Here is a 23137-nt window from a genome sequence, read left to right on the forward strand (position 1 = left end):
CAGCACCCTGTGCAATACTGCGTGCCACACACACACACACACACACACACACACACACACATCTTGGAAGAAATAGTAACTTGCAGAAGACGGGCGATGCTGCTGCTTTGATTGGTTATGGCGTTTCTGTCATTGTGTGACTTTGGCCTTTTAAAAGCTTAGTCACAAGTCACACAATGACACACACAAAAAACCCAGCTGTGGAAATGCAACTCAAGAGTTTGCGAGGTGAATCTGAGAGCGCTGTCTGAGGGTAAGGTGATGCGATGAGAATATCCTGACCTTATCCTGATATTTTGTTTTCAGGTGGGCCTTTGTTAAAGGTGGCGAAAATAAGTTTTCCTGCTGTGCTTGTCCACAGCAGTACCTTGCTTTGCTCCGCTGCCTGTTCTCCAGGCTGTTTTACCAAACTAGGGGCGTACAAACTACCATGGACTGTTAGTAATACTCTGACTATAGACAAGTACTTCAAAAACCCCACTTCAAAATAGTGCTCACCTCTTTGAGCTCTCGGGCCAGCCTCTCGCACTCCTCCTCTATGGTGATGAGTTCGCGGGGCTGAGGGGAAAAAGGTGTGGGGCACGGAAGAGGGAGGGGACCCTGCATGGGTGGGGTCAGGGAGCGCCGGATCTCCTGATCCAGGAAGCCTGAAGGGCAGATAGAAAGGTCAGAGAGGAACATTTCAAAATAAAACGGATTAAGATATGTCGGGAAAAATGTGTCAATACTTACTCAAAGTTTTCTCAAGTTCCTCACATCGTCTGACCTCGCCGACAAACTTCCTCTGGAAGGCGTTCACGTTTAGATTTAACTAAAGCATCGGAGCAGAGAGGAGAAGAAATGGTTTACTCGTGGTTGTCTGATGACAATTATTTCCCGTCTCGCGGTGACTCAAAGCCGCCATCAGTACACTATCCCTTCCAAAATTAGATTTAGAAATGCTTAAGATTCCTAGGCGACTTTATAAGATAATCATATTCAGTTATAAATAGATCAATGACTGTGCTCTGGGTTGTTCCGAGAATGAGAACCATGATCGTGAGGACACGAGCCAAAACACATGAAAACAGGCTTGAAATTAATCTGTTATTTGCACATCCTGAATTTTAGGCAATATAGGAAGCAAAAGGTTTAACATGGGTTGGGACCATGAAGTTGTTATGTACTCAAGTTCCTAAATCAAAATGAAAAAGTGGTCACTTGTCAAGTTTTATATAACATAGGAGTAGAAAATAGGCTTTAACATGTGGTTATTTCATATGCAGTACTATTTATTGAACAACGAGAAACTACCCCTGGTATATACCATATGCAATATCCTATAGTGGGATAAGACTTTGACCATATCACACAGTTTAACCTCCATTTGTATTGAACTATGAGCTGTTGACCACAAGACAATTCTCTTAGAGCTAGATACTCACATCTCTGAATTCAACCAGGCCCAGTTCTCCCAGCTCACTGACACAGTTGTAGGCCGAGCCAGACTGAAGGAAGAGCTGCACCAGGCACACTTCCTCACTGCGGAACATGGAGCCCATAACTGCCTGCATGAAAACAAGACCAAATTCATAATCCCACACAAGTTGACATTATGGACAGAATGAGGAGGAGAGAGGCAGTTAACGGATAATAAAGTGTACATGATCATTCATTTTCTGTATGGACAATAAACGCCTCTCTGTGCCAATGCGTTAGCTTATGAGTGAATTGGAAACTGAAGAAAAGGGAAGCATAGATTTCCCATGACCGTGATGAACAGGTGGGGTTTCCATTCTTGCATACAGGTTTTTTTTTTTAAGTGTTTCTGCCAATTTTAAAAACGAGAAATGCTTCTTATAAAAACATAGTCAGTTGCTGCTCTAGGAAAGTTTAAACGTTCAGATTTGGTTTGAACTTTTTTAGAGAAGAGTTCATTTAACGTTAGGATCCTTTTGGAGGATGTAGTCGCTGTACTGTGTTATATTTAGACTAGCCATAATTGACACGTAATTCGGGTGGCAAAACACCACAACAGAAGCAAAAAGAATGCATCAAAAATGGCAAAGGAGTTGAACCAGCACTTGTTTCAACAAAATATGAACAATATAACTACCATGAAAGTGGTATTAACGAGATATTTCATTATAGGGCAGTTGTGTGAGACTTCACTAGTTTTAGCAAGTGTTACCTATAAATTAAGAAGGCTATAAGTATAAGTAAAATGTAATTGTACATGTAAAAAGTAAGATGAATGGTGGTTACCTAAGTAAACAATAAAAGGGAACATGACTAAACTGACAACTAAAAACACATGATAGACAAACATATTTCGGAAGTAAAGTTTGCGTTTCATCAAAGGAAAAACAACCCCAGCTGTTTCACTTCTACAGAGATAGTACAGTTTTTTGTCATAATCATCAGAAATGTGGCAATAAGTTTCGTTTACTGGCATGTCATGCCAATGAAACGAGTTTGATAGAAAGGAAATAAAGCAAAAGATGTAACATTGAAAACGTAAAATACTATCTTGAATGAGGGAAGGGAAGTTATCTTGAATAGGGGAGATTTTGTGGGTGACGAAAACAAAGTATCACAAGATTCTGATTTATTGTCATGACAATAGCAGTCCATACAGAGCGGACGGAGGGAGAACAGAGCAGAACGTGAGCACAGAAAGACTCTAAATGATGTTATAAAGCTCACCTGCTGCCGTCTGAAGCCTCTGGACTCCCACCGGCTGTGTTTCAAGCTGACCGGTCGTACACCGCCGATCTCTGAGCACCCGGACAGACCTGCGTGTTTATCACAAGTTCTCCGTTTGTTCTACACTTCCTGTTTCTGGGAGTCACGTTACTGCAGACTCACGTGACAGCTAGCGTTCGTCACTCCTTTGGCCACGAGGGGTCTGATGGGTTTAAATGGTGGTACATTACATTACGTCTGTCGGTTGTTTTGGACAGAGGTGGGAGAAGTTCTCAGATGTACCTATAAGTAAAAGTAGAAATACCAAAGTGTAGTAAGACTCAAGTTACAAGTAAAAGACCTGCATTCAAAATGTTGCTCAAGTAAAGTAAAAATTATAGGCATCTGAATATACTAAAAGTACTCATTATGCAAATTGGCCCATTTCTGAATAATAATAATGTTATAATTATTATTATTCATCATTAATTCACATCGGCAAAGTAACAAAAGGTAGTATAGAAGTAGTGTAGTAAAAGTAAACGATTTTCCTCTGAATTGTAGTGGAGTAGAAGTACAAAATAGCAAAAGCATTTGCTTCTCTACTCAACTAAAGTACAAGTCCCTAAAATGTACTTGAGATCTACTTAGTTAATTTACACCACTGGTTTTTGATAAATATCTTGCTAAATTATGTTATTCTATCATGCTAATTTATCTCATGTGTGTAGTAGTGTTTGGTTTGCTAAACAGCAGTTGCTAAGCGACACCATAATTACTTGAGTGGCATGACTTTCATGAAAGTATGGAGCTGAATTATTTCACTCATTTAATTACCAACATAAATCACAACACAAAAACATGTAAGCATGGTTAACCAGGTCCAAAACATTTTCACATGTAGACTTAATGAGGGCAAGAAAGATGAATTAGAAATGAAATTAGTTTTCATAATGCATGCACAGGGCCAACGCAATTTAAAGGTTTGTTTTAATAAAAATTGCCTTTATTATTAATCCTTAAAACATTTCAATTACAATTCTACAAGTTAAATGGTAATTGGAAATTAATTAACTTTGATTGAATGACCTTTGATTTGTAGTGTTCATTAACAATAATTATTTAATGTACTTTAATGTTATATTATTCATTTTTTGATTGAAATATACACTAACAGCACAATAATGGTCAAGAAAGATCACAGGAAATTCCTTAATATGATATGTATTTTTAATCCAGTTTATATTAAACTGCTATGGCTTTTCTATCTTTGTATCACACCTTCAAGATATAGTGGTGTTTTGATTGTCCTGGCTATGATTACATGGCCTTCGGAGCATTAATAGTCTTGCCAATTTGTCTTTCACCAAAGAAATAATTCTTTTTTTCTCATTCTCCATAACTGAAAATAATATTGAAATGCAAATATATTATAATTGTAACGTTTGACCACCGGACACTACATCACTGAAGTCAGTTCCCAGTGCCGATGCAAGGGCTTCCTTAATCTTCCAAACCAAAACAAATGTTACTGGCTTATTAATAAGCCAACATTGGCTGATCGTTCAGCCATTGTTCCTACACATCAACAGAAGATTCACATCTCATGGTGTGAAACTGCACAGAAAGCCTTTTTGCAGTGAAGCTCTAACATCCAAGTCAAAGAACAATAAGCAAAACACACCTTGGAGTTTAAAATGGGAGCTTTAAGTACACACACCATTAATCATATGAATGTATCATGAAAAAAGAAACATTGTATCATAAGGCAGTTATTGGCAAAAATGCTCCTTTAACTTGATCTGACAAACAGATGAATGGCAATACAAAAGATATTTTACTTTATTGTAAAAGGGCAGAGTTGCAATAGGTAAAATAGCAAGTAATGAGAAATATACAATTGGAAAAAGACAAAAGTTTAAATGAAACAAGAAAATAAACTGAAGGGAGGTTAAACAAGACACACATCCCTTACACCTGTTTGTGTTGCTTAGTTGGTCATCACTACAGACTTATTCTCATTTACCCTAACGACACTGTAATGGAGAGATCTACATGAAGCAAAGCAGATTGATGTCACACCAAGTCAGTGCCTAACGGTGGACTACAACACCTTTGAGTTGTATTACAAGCCACTTTTGACCCCCACAAACAAAAATAAAATAAAAATACTACAGTAAAATCATATTTGCTGGCAAATCAGACAGGAACATTTCACTGGCTTCTGCATTTCATTTCACATTATTAATGTTTCAGACGTACAAATCCAACAAACATGTTTTCCTAACCATTCTGCTGTGGTTTCGTATGGTGGACAATTTTATGGGGTCTCACTCCTGGACATGAGGACTAACACACAAATGAAGCAAAGTTAGCTCTGATTTATTTTCTGTCTTCTTTTCTAAGAATTACAGGTTTGTGTCCAGGATAGTGTCGGCTCAGACAGGAAGACCAGTTTACCCTGCTCCCTTCGTCCTGAATCTATCCTTTTCACAAACTGTAAAATTTGAGACTTCTGTCCATTCCCGCAGAGGTCAGGAACTGAGCGTTCTCTCCAAAGGCAACTCCAGTCACCAATCCTGTATGGTCTACAATAAGAAAGGCAAAAGCAAAGTCAAATATCTGCTACTTCCTCAGAGCCGACACCATATGACATGCAACAACATTTAAAAAGAGCATTTCCCCACCCCCCCTTACCTGTGAAGTTGAGGACCTCAGACCACTGTTTGCAGATGTAGACACGGATGTCAGATCCTCCAACAGCCAGGTAGGTACCACTCTGGTCAAACACAAGGGACTTCACCTGAAACACAAAACAAACGGAAGGATGAGAATCAGAAACACAGAGGATGAATGCTCTCCAGATCAGAAGAGACACAGCCAAGACAACATTGTGCCGAGTGTAATAATGTTCTCATACGTGCAATTTACATTCTGTTAGTGTCATTTACAAGACTCATCTTAGTGATGAAATCCTTCAAATGTTTTCATTTGCAGAGTAAGGTGAAAAGCTCAATACCACTTTCATGTCTTTAAGTTAAAAACAAAACTAGAGCCAGAGGGCTAAGCTTAGCAAAAAGACTGGAAGCAAAAGGAAACAGCCTGGTTCTTTGCTAAATTAAAACAATCCTCCTACCAGCGCTTTTACATCGAATTAATGAAAACATTTAGGAGTAAAGTAGTGGCATCCATATGAGGCATGTACAGACAGTATCTTTTTAATTCAACTCAAAAAAAACATTTCCCTCTCAAACTATAGGAAATATATAAAATGCCTTACCTCATAGTTGTTGTCCAGATTGATTGTCTTGAAGTTCTTCAGTTTCCTCAGATCCCACAGCTTCACAGAGCTATCCTGGGCACCTGGAGCACCAAACAGCAATGCATGGTTTTTTAAAAACTATTAATAAATACAGTTCCACATCCAGTGCAGAAACAAAGTATGGACAGTACGTTAGTGGGATTTTAAGATGTCACAGGTCAGTTTCCCAGTTTATGTGTGCAATTTTGATATTTAACAAAAAATGCTTCTCTGTCTTTAAAAACAAAATGTATGAACTTTAAACGTGGCAGTGAAACCGAGTAGAGATGCTGTTGGTGGTGCTGACCTGTAGCCAGATAGTATCCGTTCTCAGAGAAGGCGATGGAGGTGACGGGGCCAGAGTGGCCGGGGAAGTTGGCCACGTTGGTGCGCTCCTTCAGATCCCAGATCTTGATTTGGGAATCAGCCGTCCCAGTGCCAAAGATGAGACCATCGGGGTGGAACTGAGCACAGGTCAGAGCTTTTGGGGGGGGGGGGGGCAGACAGAAACATTATCACCCGAAATAAAATCTGTACTCATATTCAGACTGTCAGAAGTAAACATCGAGGCACGTACCACAGCCAGCACTTTCGTCCGTGACTTTAGTGAGGACTCGTCCAGTCTGGACATCAGAAAAGGCCCAGTACTGCCGAACAAGGAGGGGAAACGTCAGTGTGTTTGAATGAAGAGAAACTTTAGTGTAAATATAGCACGAGCTCTGTCAAAACACACACCTGATCCTCGGAGGAGCTGAGCAGGTAGTCCCCAGTAGCGTGAAGGGAGAGTCCAGTGACACCCCCCTCGTGGGCACGCACCACCTGGACACAGTTTCCCCCGGCAACGGACCACACACGGATGGTGTTGTCTGGAGACGCAGAGAAGACCACGGACTAGAGGGGGAGATACAGCGAGGCAAACGGGGGAGGGAGAGAAAGAGCAAACGGCGAGTTAGAAAAACAGATCATTCTTTGGCCTGAAACACTTTTCTACTTCTGAATGGTGCAGCGTCAGGATGTGTTTGTTGAGGGGGGGGCATTACCGCGGATGGATGGTAAATGACAGAGGTGACCTTCTTGGTGTGACCCTTCAGTGTTGCCACAATCTGTTCCTCGCTCTTATCAAACACCACCACGTTCTTATCAGCTCCGCCTGAGGAACAAAAGAGGGTCGATATCAAACAGAAGTCCTCAAAAAAAAAGAAGAAGAGAAAGGTTTTGGAATTGAAATATGCAACGTAGCGAGAGAATAAATGAATGTACCGGTGAGAACTTTGTTGGTGTCGGAAGGACACAGATCCAGAGCCAGAATACCAGGGACACTGGCACTATGAAGACCCTGCAGGCATCAATAAGACAGGATGTTCACACCATGTACATCCAGTCAATACAAATTAAAAACACCCTTGCATCTCTCTGATTAAAAAAGGGAAATAAAAGTATTGATACTCAGACAGACAGCAATCTTTACTTACAGCATGAGAGGCCACTTGGCGGTATTTGCTGAGATCCTCAGATCTAACCAGCTCCTCTGGGACAGTTTTTCCTCTCTGGAGAAATGCAGTAAAGCGTTTAAACGGAGAATACATTACATAGAACCACAACAGTACGACTTGTGGTAGAGTATCGGACTTATTAAGAGTGAATAGTAGACCAGAACAATACCTTCTTTCTTTCTGTGGTGAGGATAGTAGCTTTGTCTTGGAGCTGCAAACAGAAACAAGGCCATTTAAAACACACCTTAGACCTGCTCAAATAAACTGAAAGCTTATAGCCAAATAGTGATTTCATCTTTTTTAATAAACGTACCTTTTGGATGATCTCTGGGGTCATTCCCACCTGTTCACTAATCTCCATGGGCTCTCCACCGGCACCCTGAGGTACAGAAGGCAGAACATAATCATTTTAGGAGAACGTCTGGCAAAAGATTATGATGAGCATTTATATTCAGTATCTCATCGAGTGGATTCAAAAAGGTCAATCACTTACGGCTGCGTTTTGCTGAGAGGCAGGGACGGCCTGAGGAGCAACCAATCCAGCCTGGGGCTTGAGTGTGGCAAGAGCTGTACAGATGAAATAGAACCCATTAGAATAACATTGATTCAACTAAAAGCTCATGTTGGCGAGGAGATGATTTAGTAAGGATTTTATCAATGCTGCTCTGTATGCTTTACGAGGGGAATCCTGTCCTACGATAGAGGACACACAAACGGCTGGAGACCCACCTTCTCTCGCAGCAGTGACCTCTTTGGTGAGACGAGCGATGACTCTGCAGGCGGCATCGTGTTGGTAGAGGGCGTGAGACAGCTCTTGGCGAGTCGTCTGCAGCTGTTGCCGCAGGGTGAAGCTGTGAAGCATAACAGCATCCTGAAACAGAAACAAAAAACAGGTTGAAGGAACTCTTTCCATTGTTTTAAAACTATTTTACAAAGAGGAAAAAATTTAAAAAGGAGAAGTCGCCTAACAATGGCTATTAATCAGATTGGTACACTCTACTCTAAGGTTTAATACTGTCAACAATATTGGTTAAAAAGGTATAGAAAGAAAAGGTCACTTGTTCAGTAATTCTGGGTAACGTTTACAGTATAAACGTGTTGCGGTGGATATATCCTCTTCAAGCTTTACAGTACTTACCCACTCATCTTGAAGGGACTTGAGGATGGCAGGAATGCTTGTTGCTGATGGAGCCTTTGGTCTAATGGGATGGGACACTGAAAAAGAAAAGAGTTGCTCTTGTTTAGTCTAATCTTTTCATCAAGGTGGTGTTGTAGGTTACGAGGTTTCAATAACACTCGCTGCAGAGTAGGGCACGTCATACAGTTCTCTTCTATAGGGGTGGTATTTATTCATATTCATGCAAGTGAGCATCTTGTATTTGCCCGAAAAAACATGTTTTGTTCAGCTTCTTTGTTGGTATTTAACATAGTGCATGTGGTCCTTGTGCATCAATTTTACAATTCTAATCCTACTGTGATGTGCATATCAAATAAATTAAACGTAACTTGAATCGAAATACTAGTTTATCTTTAAATGGAATAATAGTAGCAGCTCTAATCACAATATTGGTTGCAAGACTACCAGCATCATCTCAGGTGCTGCTTTATCAGTTAAACCTCGCTTTAACTAAACAAAAACCCACCTTCATGGAGGTTTATTATTTTATCTGCTTTAGGGGGGTGATTTTTCATTCATTCATTCAGGGTGGTAGTTGAAGAATACTTTGTTATACTTGATCATTAAACTGCATTAGCTTCAGCTCGGTGCTCGTAATGCAGATAAGTTGTACCTTTGATGTCTACGAGCTGCTCCTCAGAAAGAGGCTGCCCGTTCATCGGGTCGGTCCCATTCTCTGCGATGTACTTCTCGATCAGCCGGCGCTCAAACACCTGGCTGGACACCGGGGAGACGCATGGGTGCTCCGGGACCTCGTTGGAGACTAGATAAAAAGCAAACACAGCTTAAAAACACGCAATAGCAGCAACTAAAGACCCACAAACAAGACGGATGGGGCATCACAAGTAGAAGGCGGCACTGCGTGGCCGCTAGCTACATTAGCTAGTAGCATTAGCGCCTACACTGACTCCGCCATATCCATGTAATCTCATTCACTTACTTGCACAAACCAAAGACATCTTCCCGACCCAGTCCTTATAGTCTCTTCCAGAAATTGAATTATACTAGTCTTACGCTTTAACAGTAACAATCGCTAATGTGCACTTTACTTATGTTTTACTCAAATTGGAAGTAGCACGCTGTCCTTTCATTGCCGCTACAAACTGAGCTTCCTCTTCTTCTACGCTTTCTTCTCCAGTCTCCGCCAAGCCACACTTGTCCTCCACTGCCCTCTATCGCCGGAAAACACACCTGCTCCCACCAGGGAAATAAAGTAAGTGGAGTAATGAAGAATGGAGTGGATAGATAGAACATTAATCACTAAAATCACTATAAATCACATTTGGTTGACTGTTCGATTCTTTTATCAAGCTAATATACAAAATATTAAGAATCAAATGTGTTTTTTGTATTCATTTAAAATGTGTCAATATCTTAAGGCCAAGACGCTCAACTTGATTTGCCACATTTGCAAAATTAGGAGGTGGTCATTCAAGGTTTTTGGTCCAGCACCTTTTTAAAATTCAAATTGATATTAAAATAGTCTGCAGGCCACCCTATCTTGCACAAGCTCTGTAATTTAGCATCACTGTCTTTGGGTATGCAATTTTAACATGCAAACTATTGTTATTTGAACTGATGGCCATTTCTCGCTTTCTGAAGTTTTGTAAATTTAAAGAAAACACATCAGCAGAATTATCCATAATATAAATACATATTAGTTACATCCAAACAAAGAGCATAGGAGGAAATGTATAAAAAAAATGAGAGTGGTAAAGATATATTTATTGTTTAAGAGATGACATTTTGATAGTCCAAAAAAATGACAAGCAGCAGTCCAACCTTTTCTACTAAATATTTGGTCTTACGATATTATCTTGTAGAGTTTACAGATAGATAGGCTATAGCTAGTACTAATACAACAGTTACCTTGAGGGTATAAAATCACTGGACTGCATAGCAGGCATTAAACATGATATTTAAATGTTGTTGTCCTTAGGAATGGTTGTAGTTAGGAATGGTTATAATGGATGAAGAAAAACACGTCAACTAACTCTCTATTACTGTACAGTATTTAAGAATTCCTTTTTGCAAACTTTTATACCACAACTTTAATTTCTACGTAGCCCAGAGATCACACCACACACATACTCGTATCAACACTCAGCAAATACAGTGCACATCATACTGGTCCTGAGGTAGGTTACAGCGGGAGATTTCAGAAGCACCATCAACAGTGTCAAGAAATGTGTAATATGAGACAGGAAGGATGATGCTCAACTCATGCTGTAGAAAATTATATTAAGAAAATGCACATGCAATATTAATACCAAACCATTAAAACTGGACTAAAATGGAGAAGGCACAGGTGAAGTCTTTCTTTTCCAAAACCACGTTCTTCAATCAGAGAAACAGTGCAGTTTCTCCATGCTTTACGGTTTTTATTTTCCTTTTCGAGCTCCAATTCTCTGATTTATAAGAAGTTCAGTTTCTCCGATGTGTAAACACTGCATGAGTCTGAGGTTTCTGTGTCTAGTGGCAGTGTGGAGAAGTATCCTTGTGATTGGCTCCACCTGTTTGCATCTCCATCCTTCTTAATCTGGAATTGAACACAGTCCTCTGAGGAGTGGAGGCAGTCCGAAGCCCCAGGCACTGGAAAATAAATCCTTCTCTCCTCCTCGTCATTTTGAGATGTGTGCCGCTAGGAAGAAATGAAAAGACACGATGGAAAATAACATTTGAGTCTGTGAAGTAGAAATGCAGCTGGAGTGGGGTATTACCTCGGTGGTTATATTATGACATGGGGAGCTCCTAGCTGGTGATCTGTGTGCTTCCTGGTTCTCGGCTCTTGAACTTCCCATCATGACCGGAGAGTAACCCTGGAAATACAAACAGCCGTAGAACACAAGCACATAATGGTACAAGTACAAAAACACAGTCTTTTTTGAAGGGGAGACACTTGAATATGGTAAAACATTTTAACTAATAGATATCAATATAGTTTTTTTTACAACTTATAATTTACAATAAGACATTCATATTATATGTAAACCGGATAATGTGCAGCGCCAGCGAGGCGGTCATTATGATCGTATTTCTTCCGCTAAAAAAAACAAAACTCCGTTCCACGGTGCACCAACGGCTGGCACTGCGACAACAACAACTTTACGGTAGCACTGTCCAACTCTGTTCACAGTTTCTGATCAACTAACAAGTCCTTAACACACTGCAGAGCCCATACCGTGTTCCTGTTAGTGTTTGCTTACTCTCTGCCTACTTCTGGTGATTTATCTGATGTCCAGCACTCTGTCTTTTACCCTCTTTTACTTTCTCTTTCTTGATCCTCCTTAGCAACGGTCAATAAATCCTTGACAGCGGTCTGTACTACTGGATTAACAACGTGTCACGTGTTCTGAATTGACCAATCAGAATCGAGTATTAAACTAAGCCATGTAATAGAATAATATACATTTGCTTTTTATTAATATATGACCAAACCCCTTGGTAAAATAACTATGAAACAAAAATAGGAAAGAAATGTGTGGTGTATAAGGGCTACCAGAGTACCGAAGAGATTAATCAAATTATGAGTAAAAAAGCATTTGGGGAATTTATAAGAAATAAACACAGACAAAATACAGTAAAAGCCAGCTCCTAAATGTGTACATATGATGTTTTTGTTCTACTATTCCTAAATAATAATCTTTTTAAAAGAATAGCCCAAACTCTTAAAATGGACTTTCACATAACGATGTTACTGCCTCCAGTGTATGGCCTTAACCATTCTAATACACACAGCCTGCTAACTCATAACTCAGACAGTCGGACTTACGGTATGAGAGGGGCTGGCTCTGGGGGTCATTTTTCTCGGTGTTCCAGGCGCCTGAGGGTGTCTGTAGTAGCTCGAGGGCTGAGGGCTGGGCTGGCTGTAGTCCTGCACAGACAAACACAGACACATTCAAGTCTGCATACTCACCTAAATTGGTCGCAGAGAATAGCTCAACTGGTTTCAAATTATAGAAGTGAAACTAACCCACATGCTTTATAGTAAGGTTTAATGCTAATTGTGATACATTCACTTTGTAATCATGCAACAACATATTATGACCTACAGATGGATGGCAAATTAGGAAATAATAAACATTTAGTGGCTTCGAGAGAGATAGAGCCCTTTAATGGCACATCTACTATAGTCTGCATAATTTCTCTGCTCATTTTTCATGTTTGTTTTTCAATTTGACAGCTGTCTATATGTATCATATGCAGCCTTTTCCAGATTCAATTACCTCCGAACGTAATCAAAAACAAGGACTCAGAAGAGTTCATCTATATTTAAGCACATTTATTCTTAGAAGAATTTTCAATGAATGGAGGCTTCATTCTAGACACCTTCACACAGCTTATGGATTTAAGAGTATGAAAGTATATGAAAGTATATGAAAGTATATGCAATATAGCTCCAAAAGCCTTGATTTATAAAGTGTTAGAGTCCTCTAATGGCCCTGTTAAGGCCATATGGTCATTTGATCTGTTCCATATAAACTACCCACATGGCGTTACATGTGGCCACATGGCGACATTATTTAATAGCCAACGCTACTTTCTCTAACCCTTTTTTATGTATTTAATTGATCCTTTGAACGTTCACTTTGTAAATGTATTTATAACCAGAAATTATTGCAAACTCAGGGAAACCTCAAACTACAAACGAACATGTTTAAATGTGAAACTGTAATGAAATACCACTGATGTAGTAACATGCTGGGATAAAAACAAAGTTATGGACATCACATGATAGTTCTCATACCTGAACAGCTATCTCAGCCAGAAGTACCCTAACCAAGACATCCTGATTTCCTCACCTGGATGTTGACCCTCGGAGGGTTGGCTGGTAGCGTGCGGTTTCCTCGGAGGCTGGAGATGATCTGCGACAGGCTGCAGTTTGGGTATCGCCTCATGAAGAGGAGGATACCAGCCAGGGACACAAACATGCCAGAAGGGACAGTGATGGACTTGAGAAATGTTCGCCATCTGCCTCCCCTTTCTGGAGAGATCAGAGGGACGAATATCAGGATGAGCGTGAGGGAGCGAAGAATTTGGATGCAAACAAATTATTATTTCAAGCATGCTGTCACTCACCGATCACCTGCAACCAGGTGGAGGAAACCAGGTTTCCATCCATATCTCTGATCTCATACAGCCCATCATGCCTTGCACTCAGCCTCATTATGACGACCTCATTGAGGGTGCCGTTCCTGCCCAGAGAGACGAGGCCCCTGTAGCGCATGTCGTGGTCTGTAATGTGGCCCTCGCGGATCAGCTGCACAGGGCCACGGGGGGGCTTGGGGTCATAAGGGCCCAGGGAGGATTCGTCAGGGTATCGGGTGGGGGTAAAAATGAGGCGTGCATGAGGGACAGGAAGAAAGAGGGGCAGGTTTAGAGACTCCTTGGAGAAGCGGGTGACATTAAGGGAGCGTCCTGCATTCACATGCAGGATCATGAACACAGAGATGGGTGCAGGATGAAGGAAATGTGGCGATATGAAAGGGTTTTAGGTGGAAAGGGAAAGATAAAATATAAATGTTATAGATGACAGGATCCTAAACAGGGCATTAACTAAATGTTATTTATATTATTGATTAGTCTATACATTATTTTTCTAGATTAGTCAAATTGCTCATGTCGTCTATAAAATGTCAGAAAATTGTGAAAAATGACCATCCCTGTTTCTCAAAGTCCAAAGTCCAATACTTTAAAAGTATTTTGTTGTCATTCAAAACCCAAAGGTATTTAGTTTAATACGATATTAAACAGTGAAAAGCAGAAAAACCTCCATATTTGAGGGGCTGAAAACAGCATTTTCTGCCATATTTGGATGAAAAATGACTTTTAACAGTAAACAAAAAGGTAGCCGATTACTTTTTAAGTTGATCAGCTCATCAAAAAGTCGCCTACTCCCAGTTATAAAGTCAAACGATTCCTAAAACCCATCGTCTAATCTTCTCTCTCTGCTCACCGCGGACAGTCAGGGTGCTGCGGGACACCACCTTCCCCCTGTCATTTCTCACGGTGTAGTTCCCCTGGTCTGCTTGCGTCACTCTCTCTGCGACCCACACCTTCCCGGCCCGCAGCAGCCGCCCCCGGCCCGCATCGCTGGTCTCAGGGTCCGTCCGGTTCCACAGCACAACCGGCATGGCTTCAGGTGGAGCACCCCAGGGAGTAAACTCCAGAAGGGAGCCATTTTCAGGGATGTGGTGTTCAAAGTTCTGCCCGTAGAATCTGTGATGGGACTTAATGCATGCTGAAGCAGGACAAAGAGTAAACTGTGATATATTTGAATGTATGTTACTTCTTAACTCCCAGCTAATTTCAGAAATAAATCTTGTTATTTTGTAGTATTCTTACACTTAATCCAAGCCATGAACGAGGCAGGAGATGGATTTAAAGGTAAGAGGAAACTATTGTACCTGAAACAGTGAGTCGAACAGCTTCATAGGTGAAACCAGAGGACAGTTTGATGGAGTAAAGTCCCTGATCCTCATGAGTCACTTCTCTCAGGACTAGCATCTTATCCCTGGTCCACTCAAACCGTGGGTCCTTAACCTGCAGTTGTAAAGTAAATAGGTTTTGGAAATCTGTACACACATCAAAATAAACAAACATTGACAAACTTCCACTCACAATGGTTTTGTCCAGCAGTGCACGCCTCGGCCCCTCGGGGTCTGGAGTGAAAGTTACCGTTCTGGATGTCGAGTAAACGGGAAGACGAAAATCCCGACCGGAACACACCATTTGGGCTTCCTCTCTTTCACCTGTGGGTGGGGTAAAGAAAATCAGCAACCTCAACAGAGATGATGTTTTGTAGGTGAAAGATTTTGGATGAAAGTTGACTCACTTGGTACATCCCAACCTACGGAGGGACAACAATGTAATATTATTATGCATCTTCTCAAGCAAAATGCATAGGCCTCAAATACAATGTAAGACACGATGGTACCACTTTCTAATAAGAATATCCAATTACCATTGTAATGGATTTATAAATTGTACAAGGATTAATGACTTAATTGATGGTTAATAAATCATATAATAATGTTCAGACTTATGGGTAAAGATACAGTTTTCCATGCAGGTCAGCCCTTGTTAAGGTCACCAATGATCCCTTTCTGGCACCAGAGAGACAGCTGATTGCTCAGTCTTTACATTTTAAATACTCTGCCCATTGAGATCAGAGAGGCTACATCTTAAAAATAAAGAATTTATACAAACTCTATGTTCACTTTGATAAGAAAATTGCCATACAAATCAAGTATCATTAGTATAGTTAGATATAGAGGTCTGTTTTAAATGGCTATAAGATTAACTTTTGGTTTCCCATGATGTGGTGTTTATTTTTATTTTTTTATTTTTTTCACTCTTTTATCTGTATGAAATGATGTCCAAAACATAATAATGTTTTTCAAAAAAGAAATCTGGAGATTAGTTTTCCCCATGAATTTGTTTATGCAAAATACAAACCCTCACAGCATAGACTGTTTGACCATTGAGCTGTGGATTATCTGGACCATAATCCAATTATCAACAAGAAATTAATATAAAAAAACATGGATTTGGAGATTAGGTTAAGAACCTTTTATTTGTGAATATAATTTTTGCATTTATAATTGCATGACATACTTCATGGCAGATTCTAGGGAAGTGTGAAATATGTGACTCTGATATTTGTATATGGAAACTGTAAGGAACCAATGCATGGTTTATCAACATTAAAGACTATATCATTGGCGTTAAAAAAGTTTAACACCAGTGAAGGGACATTTCACAACCTGGAAACCAGATTATTTTGTTTAGTAATACATAAAGCATTAGTAAATTAACAATTGTGTAATCCATTAGTCTCTTACAAAGTAAATGTAAATAACAAATGGTGTCTTAATCAAAATGGAAGCAAAACTATGTGCACAGTGTGACTTACCCACAGCAAAAGGAATGGCTAAAAGGGCAGTGAGCAGGACACAAGGGGACATCTTCACCTGTAAAGACAGTGTTTAGTCTACAGAGACATCCACCCCCACCTTCACATCACATCTCTGAACAAGCTGCGATCATAAATCTACAAGGATCAGAGACGAGGTGCCTCCTGCAGAGCGATACATCGAGAAGACATAAATATTGTCACAGTGATCCATGACGCTGCTGTCTGAAGTAATGTCCACGCAGGTGTCCAACATTTCTCGATGAACGCAACATTTACAGCGACCAGGAGGCCGCCACTTATTTAAATCACATAGTCTGTGACACACATATACACAGAACTCACCTGCAGCATGTATGAAGAATAAATGCACCGCGGGATATTTGTGTGTTTGTGTGAATATGGATAAGAGGATAACGTCCTCTGCAGAGCGCGCATGGGCACTGGTCCCCCTGTTTTATTTATGGCGATGCTCCTGCGCAAGAGACGTGACGTCTGCCTGGGTTTCCTGCCAGGTCCTTGGTATGAATACACTATTGGCGCAAGAGAGCACCGTTACAACGTGGGATCCTCCTGACTGGGCTTTCCATCAAATGACTATATAGGCTACTATTTTTTGTATTATGTGGTTTTGCCTTCTTATTTTTTATATGTGTAATAGCGGTGCCATATTGTTAATTTTCCAAGTAAAGATTTATAAAATATGGTTTAGAGTCAATCCAGTTCTTCTTGGGAATATGAAAATGTCCCTAAAACAAAATTAGTTGCATACAAAAATCAATATTTGTAAATCCATCACCTTTAAAGGTTATTAAAAATGTCCTTATTTTAAAGTTGTATTGTTTTTTCCGTTGTTCTTTTTAAATAATATTTACCACCAGGCCAAAACATTTTAGAATACAAAAAATGACAAAATAAATGACATTATTTCTTCATATAAATTACCGAAATTACAAGAAAAGTCCATATCACTTCTAAACCTTTTTAGTGTATTTTTTTACAGGATATATATTGTATGTAACATTTTGAATTAAACCTCCTCAACTGTATTACTTACTTCTGTTGTACTGCAGTTCAGAGGGAAATAGGCTAATATACTTTTTACAGGCCTATGTTATAACTTGTCAACTTTTTAAGAACGTTTTTTAAAGAATATTATGTGCTATTTTAAACAAACAAACAATTATTAGTGTTATTAGTGAAAAGGATGATAAGTGATGTGGATAAACCATCAATGTTAGTTTGAAGAGAAGGGTAAGGAACGAAGAAGAAGCCAGGACATCAGAGACTCAAGAAGTAGGCCCAGATCAGGGAGGAAGCACATTATTTGTGTTGCATCATTAAAGATCAAGGTCCTTAACATTTCTCGTCAAGATGATAAACTGCTAAGGCAGAAAGGAAAAATGAGAGAATAGAAAAAGTTGTTGATTCTGTGAGAAAGTTGGGGACATTATGGGAATTACTGGCAGGAAGTGCATGCCCCCTCAGGGTAGGGCTGGTTGATGGAAAATGTTGATTTATTTGTATTATATATTTTTTGTTATTGGGAGATTTGTAGAATTGTGTTAAGTTGAGGGCGCTGATGCAAGATGTTGGATACCAACAGCCGATTAAAAACCAACGAAGAAGAAGAAACTGATCTTCAAGTTTCTCAAAAACACTGGTCTGAGGCATAGGTCTGTGGACAAAGATTTAACATGAAGATTCAATAAATCAACAGTAGGTGGCGATAATGCTCCAAGTGGTTGCGACTTGCAGCAAAGAAGAAGAAGAAAAAGAGAAGCAAGCATTGCAAGCAAGCCACGCCTTATCGAACCAACTAGCTCTATGTCCGTGTCCGTCCGGACAACAACAACACACATTCCCCGAAACACAGAGGAAATAACTTTCAGTGAGTAGAAAGAACAAGTCTTACCTGTCACTTTTTCACATGTTGTGTTTTCTGCTGTTCAGTTTTCTGCTGTGTTAGTTTGCATACACGTTGTGATCGTGTTCAAATGTAACATGCTAGTTAAAGCGTATCCTCTCTCTGCAGGATATGTTATTGCTGTACCTGACACTTTCCTGCTGCGTCACGTTTGGAAGTGAGTATGAATCCTATTACTTTGCAGAAGAAATGCTACAGATACAACCCATCTGACTTTTAAATGATGTTGTGCAATCCTTGCTTAGTGGCCCCTAATGACACATATAGATATAGACGTTAACAGTGATGTTAGTAGTGATTAGAGAATCCATCCTTCATGTTTTAAAGTAACAGAAACAGGTCATAGTTATTTAAAACTCAATGGTGAAGTTATAAATATTGCTATAAAAAGTAGTACAAGGGTAGTCCTACTTAGTGTAAAAATCTGAGAACTATAACATAACAATTTAGGGAGCTGAAGGTGCTGAAATATTCACCCCTGCAACTTGTAAAAACATATCACTGTGTTTGAAGAAACTGCAGCGTGAAATATATTCCCACTTCTTATGTGGCTGCTGATTTATTGTTTGCAGTAAGATCAAAATATAAACAGAACCCTTCTCCTCCTTCCATTTTGTAACTTGTGCTTGGTGCAAATAGGTTTTATTTATATGCAATCTTACACAATAGACTCAGCTGTTTCCACCCTAAAGTGTAGCAACTTGTTAAAGAACATACCAAGTAGCATTGATTTAATTGAATCAAAAATGTTTAATACATGTAATTATAGAAACACACATTTATAGTTTCTGACCTTTTTATTATGTTTTAATATGTTTTTGAGCTGTGAGTTTGTAGTCTGCCCATCCTCCGACTCATTCTCATGGAACAAGATAACTTGGATACACCTGGGGGGTATACAGTATTACGAAGCAGGATTTTCGCTTAGCCGGCTAACTTCAGGGAAAACTCTGTTTCCGGTCCTACGAAGCTGGTTCTCTTTTTAGCAGGCTAGATCTCCATGGTAACTTATGCTGTGCGGCTAACCTATCCTATTGTGTTATTTTACATTTGTTCCCTGTACAGCACTTTGGTCAACTGAGGTTGTTTTAAACGTGCTATATAAATAATAATAATCAAGATTGAATTGAGATTGAAAGTTACAACCATTCCTTTGAGTGCAACCATAATGCTGACGTGGCCCGCGATTAAATTGAGTTTGACACCCCTGCTGTATACCATCAGAAATTGCTTGTTCTATTAAATATGTGCAATAATTCTAACATGTTTTTTGTTTGTACGTGCTTTTTCAGATTGTAATGACAGGGTAACAAAGAATTACAAGGGATCATACTCCTTTGATATTCCTACACAGGCCGAATACCTGAAGTTCATTCCCCTTCAAAGTGGAGACCTGCCACAGGTCCTGTGGAATCGCTCCGACCCTGCCAAAAATACGGGAGGAAGAGGGCGGCTGAGGCATGGTACCTGGGAAATGAAAAACCTTAATCAGGATGACATGGGCCACTACCACACCAGAGGAAAAGACAACGCTTTGCTGGGTTTGGTGTCGCTCGAAGTAACAGGTGATGGAAGCTTAATGTGAATATTCAGACAGCTGCATATCTGATTAAATGTTATAACATTGTATACTCTTTTCATATACAGCAACCAAGGAAAACTATAAAAGGAAGGAGCAAGAGTTGCTACTCATGCATTATCCTTTTTCTGATACCCCGTGGACTGTCACTTTTAAAGCTAAGGAGGAGGAGTACGAGGAAACATTGTTGAAAGCAGGCAGACGGCACAGAGGGTATGAATCGTACTCAGGTCGTTGGACTCTACCAGATAGGATTCAGCTTGAGGCCCTTGGCATAGAGATTAATCCTGTGGAAGTCTCTGACACCGGCACTTTTAGGTTCAGAGACCAGGGTGGCCACCTGGCTAAGATTGTGGAGCTGGTGGTATACAGGGGTGAGCAACAGCACATTCATTTGGAAAAATGTAAAAAGAAACTGTTCACGATGATTTGATTTAACATATTCCCCCTCCCCCTTTTTATCCTCCTACAGATCCAGACCGTACTTTTGTTTTTGTTGGTATTGCTGTTGGAATATTCTTGGCGCTCTTAGTCTGCTGTTGCTGTGTGAGAAAGTGCTGCTGTCAAAAGAGCTCCTCTAAAGTGGTGGAGACGGCTCCTCCCACTGCAACTGTACCTGCATCGTATTACCCTGTAAGTGCCTCATCGAACAGGAATTCAACTGTTTTAAAAATGTGTTGATTTTTTACTTAAAAATCTTTTTTTTTAATTGCAGGCTGTGAATCAACCTGCAGGCACAAGACACACTGCTAAACCTGCTACCAATTACTCCTATCAGCCTTATTCCCAGGCTCCCAGAGGACCTACAGCTGAGCCGTCGGTAGGTGTTTTACAATGGTTTTCTAAATGTGAGGTGCGCCCCGCACTTCAGTACCAAATTCGCTCCCTATGATTTGAAGTTGGAGATTTTGTTTCCCATCACCTACATTTTTATCAAACTAGAAAGGGAGCTTTTGATCGCGACGATGAATTGAAAATATTTGAACTCAAAGTCAAATGTCTTTCATAGGTGTTATGACAGCAGTCCTATAAGACCCATAATAAATATGTTCTCCTTTTTCTGAAACCTGTGTATTGGTTTTCCTTTCAGGTGAATGTCCACGTGAACCCCCTTCAGCCTGAGGTACACACACAAACATGAATATTGTTTAACAAACACTTAGAGAGCCCTCATTCTCACATAAATGCGTGCCTCTTCAAAGGCAGAACTTTCTAACACTGTTTCATTAACACATACTTTTTAATTTCCCCCACCTCGGCTCTCAGGGTGCTCCTCTCGGAAGGCAAGAAGTCGATGGAGCCTCCGCACCCGGCTCTAATTTCCTGTCCTCAGATCCTGGGCCCAGGTTTGAGATGAAACTGACTTCCCCTCTCCCCCTCAGTGCAGAATCGAATTTCCCGCATGTTTATACCTCTGCTAAACTCAACTTTTTGTAAGAAGCCAAATGAAAATGTCCAGAGATGCTGAGTTTTCATTCAGCATTGTGCTTTGTTACTATCCTAATTAGTTATTTATTAGGTCTGCATAATAGGTGTACGAGATAAGTGACGTGTACACATACACACTTTGTTGACACATCACCTAATTGTAGGATAAAAACCAACAAAAACCTGCTGTAAACAAAGGGTTTTGAGACCAGTTCAAAAGATAGATCCCAATTTGGAAATGTTTGCGTTCCATTTACATAAAAAACACAAGGCAATGAAATTAAGACACAGAAATAAACAATCCAATATATTTCGGAAATAAAAAAAATATTTAGCATTAAAAAAAAAAAAAAAATATATATATATACATGTGGAGATACAAATTTCCAGTAACAAAAAAAGTAACTCTTGATAACTCTTTGCTACCCAACAGTAGAGGGTACATTTTAATTTTAAGGTATAAATCAATTAAAACCGGTTCCTACAAATGATCACGGTATTTTGTTTACAGGTAAGAAGAACATAGGTCTCTTACTGTAGCTCCACACTGTATCGTTAACGCAGAGGGAACTGCCATTACACAAAGCATATCTGTGTTATTATATTCAATATAAATGCCTCTGCCATTAACTCAGGGTGTTTTAAAAATGCATCATGTACACTTTCCCTTTGCCATTCTGCCTAATATATTGCAGGGCATAGAGAGATGACAGTATTGTGAGGACTGGAAGTGAATCTGTGTAGCAGATTTGAGAAAGTAGAGGTTTTAAAACAGACTTAAACACTCAGGGATTATAATATGAACCACTAATTTTAAATAAAATACACCAAATATAAATATAAATGTTTTTATATGGTTGTCTCATATCTCCATTGGGCAAATTCTGCCTCATGTATCAGCGTGCATGTGAGGCTTTATCATTACGTGTTTAGAAATGATGTGATCTTTTTTATTGGTGTTTTTCTTTGTCAAAATGTACCCAAAAAATATTTTGTTGCCTATTTGTAGATGTTGTGTAAGGTGGAACTTTTTGACCATGTTCTTCTTGTGGCTTTGAGAAACTACCTGCTCATTAAGCCATCTAATCATAGTCAAATTAAAACAAACACATTTCTGCGTGACATGTAAAAAGGTTTTACTATATTTTGATTATGAAGTTTTTTATTATAGTATTTCTCTTGCTTTTTGAATGTTAAAAAATGAATTGCCTTACTGGACTGTATTGCATCCCAGAGAAAAGCTGCACTTACCTGTATGTAACATGGTATTAATGTTGTGTCAAATTATCCGAAACTAAATTGATGCATTATTGTTGTGTCAAGTAGTTTAAGCATGCATGTGTGTATAACAATAGAAACACAAGTACAAGTTTTCAAACAATCATAGAGTAATAACCAACATATAATTCTTTAATGTGACGGTGCAAAAGCTCACAGATGCAAGTCTTTATGGTTTGAAATTATTGTGTCTCTATTATTGCCTTCATGTTGCTCGGTGAGGGCACTGAAACCCTGTTTTTGCAATAAACCTATATTTTCTGATCACTTAAGAATTATTATTTTTTTTTTTCTCAAAAAGATGAATTCGTTTTTGCTAATGGTTTGATCTTATACCTTCTTATTTTGAATTATAAAGCGCACTGTTGAAAATAC

General features: G+C 39.5%; 4 protein-coding genes across 9 annotated transcripts in view; 1 reads left to right on the top strand and 3 right to left on the bottom strand.

Annotated features, from left to right (window-relative positions):
* LOC104945931 (T cell immune regulator 1, ATPase H+ transporting V0 subunit a3) overlaps positions 1 to 2850 on the bottom strand; it is a 14408-nt gene extending 11558 nt beyond the window's left edge. For both annotated transcript variants that reach the window (XM_010771673.1, XM_010771663.1), the window contains exons 1-4: positions 2686 to 2850; positions 1425 to 1547; positions 733 to 811; positions 499 to 647 (exon numbers count right to left, since the gene is read on the bottom strand). In XM_010771673.1, coding sequence (XP_010769975.1) covers positions 499 to 647; positions 733 to 811; positions 1425 to 1541 — 345 coding nt within the window. In that variant the 5' untranslated portion in view covers positions 1542 to 1547; positions 2686 to 2850. The remainder of the gene's footprint in view (positions 1 to 498; positions 648 to 732; positions 812 to 1424; positions 1548 to 2685) is intronic.
* A 1499-nt stretch (positions 2851 to 4349) lies between these two features.
* On the bottom strand, positions 4350 to 9774 carry prpf19 (pre-mRNA processing factor 19). The gene is made up of 16 exons (XM_010771682.1): positions 9576 to 9774; positions 9249 to 9398; positions 8597 to 8673; positions 8188 to 8329; positions 7952 to 8025; positions 7772 to 7837; positions 7628 to 7669; positions 7438 to 7512; positions 7226 to 7301; positions 7006 to 7115; positions 6701 to 6856; positions 6543 to 6612; positions 6273 to 6446; positions 5945 to 6027; positions 5362 to 5467; positions 4350 to 5252 (listed from the first exon to the last, which is right to left on the bottom strand). Exons 1-16 carry the CDS (start codon positions 9592 to 9594, stop codon positions 5155 to 5157), a joined length of 1518 nt encoding a protein of 505 aa, XP_010769984.1. The 5' UTR covers positions 9595 to 9774; the 3' UTR covers positions 4350 to 5154.
* A 565-nt stretch (positions 9775 to 10339) lies between these two features.
* On the bottom strand, positions 10340 to 16989 carry LOC104945954 (uncharacterized). Of its 3 annotated transcripts, XM_010771693.1 has the most exons (11): positions 16896 to 16989; positions 16551 to 16608; positions 15471 to 15485; positions 15257 to 15387; positions 15043 to 15178; positions 14592 to 14876; positions 13715 to 14053; positions 13438 to 13619; positions 12408 to 12509; positions 11356 to 11454; positions 10340 to 11276 (listed from the first exon to the last, which is right to left on the bottom strand). In XM_010771693.1, exons 1-11 carry the CDS (start codon positions 16986 to 16988, stop codon positions 11049 to 11051), a joined length of 1668 nt encoding a protein of 555 aa, XP_010769995.1. In that variant the 5' UTR covers position 16989; the 3' UTR covers positions 10340 to 11048. The 3 variants fall into 3 exon arrangements, with proteins under 3 accessions (XP_010769995.1, XP_010770003.1, XP_010770011.1); XM_010771701.1 differs by lacking the exon at positions 15471 to 15485; XM_010771709.1 differs by lacking the exon at positions 13438 to 13619 and having other exon boundaries at positions 11187 to 11276.
* A 1343-nt stretch (positions 16990 to 18332) lies between these two features.
* On the top strand, positions 18333 to 21807 carry LOC104945976 (uncharacterized). Of its 3 annotated transcripts, none has more exons than XM_010771718.1 (8): positions 18333 to 18441; positions 18586 to 18634; positions 19770 to 20042; positions 20125 to 20430; positions 20517 to 20689; positions 20772 to 20876; positions 21147 to 21179; positions 21323 to 21807. In XM_010771718.1, the coding sequence occupies exons 2-8, from the start codon at positions 18589 to 18591 to the stop codon at positions 21491 to 21493; spliced, it is 1107 nt and encodes a 368-aa protein (XP_010770020.1). In that variant the 5' UTR covers positions 18333 to 18441; positions 18586 to 18588; the 3' UTR covers positions 21494 to 21807. The 3 variants fall into 3 exon arrangements, with proteins under 3 accessions (XP_010770020.1, XP_010770027.1, XP_010770032.1); XM_010771725.1 differs by having other exon boundaries at positions 20529 to 20689; XM_010771730.1 differs by having other exon boundaries at positions 18341 to 18441; positions 19832 to 20042.
* Positions 21808 to 23137: the final 1330 nt, after the last annotated feature.

This window comes from Notothenia coriiceps, unplaced genomic scaffold (assembly GCF_000735185.1).
Source record: "Notothenia coriiceps isolate Sejong01 unplaced genomic scaffold, NC01 NC01_scaffold00000339, whole genome shotgun sequence".
Taxonomy (NCBI): Eukaryota; Metazoa; Chordata; class Actinopteri; order Perciformes; family Nototheniidae; genus Notothenia; species Notothenia coriiceps.

Bases quoted from the DNA above. Each gene is read 5' to 3' on its own strand.
- prpf19 (XM_010771682.1), bottom strand. The intron at 7,302-7,437 runs GTAAGTAAAGAT...TGATGCCTGCAG, and splicing joins GCCAAGTGGCCTCTCATGCT to GGTCTTCATAGTGCCAGTGT. The intron at 7,116-7,225 runs GTACATTCATTT...TTTGTTCCTCAG, and splicing joins CACCAACAAAGTTCTCACCG to GCGGAGCTGATAAGAACGTG.
- LOC104945954 (XM_010771693.1), bottom strand. From the start codon at position 16,988: ATGCGCGCTCTGCAGAGGACGTTATCCTCTTATCCATATTCACACAAA. The intron at 14,877-15,042 runs GTACAATAGTTT...GTCCTGCTTCAG, and splicing joins TGTTCGACTCACTGTTTCAG to CATGCATTAAGTCCCATCAC. The intron at 11,455-12,407 runs GTAAGTCCGACT...TTGTATTTCCAG, and splicing joins GAGCCAGCCCCTCTCATACC to GGTTACTCTCCGGTCATGAT.
- LOC104945976 (XM_010771718.1), top strand. From the start codon at position 18,589: ATGTTATTGCTGTACCTGACACTTTCCTGCTGCGTCACGTTTGGAA. The intron at 18,635-19,769 runs GTGAGTATGAAT...GTGCTTTTTCAG, and splicing joins CTGCTGCGTCACGTTTGGAA to ATTGTAATGACAGGGTAACA. The intron at 20,043-20,124 runs GTGATGGAAGCT...TTTCATATACAG, and splicing joins GGTGTCGCTCGAAGTAACAG to CAACCAAGGAAAACTATAAA.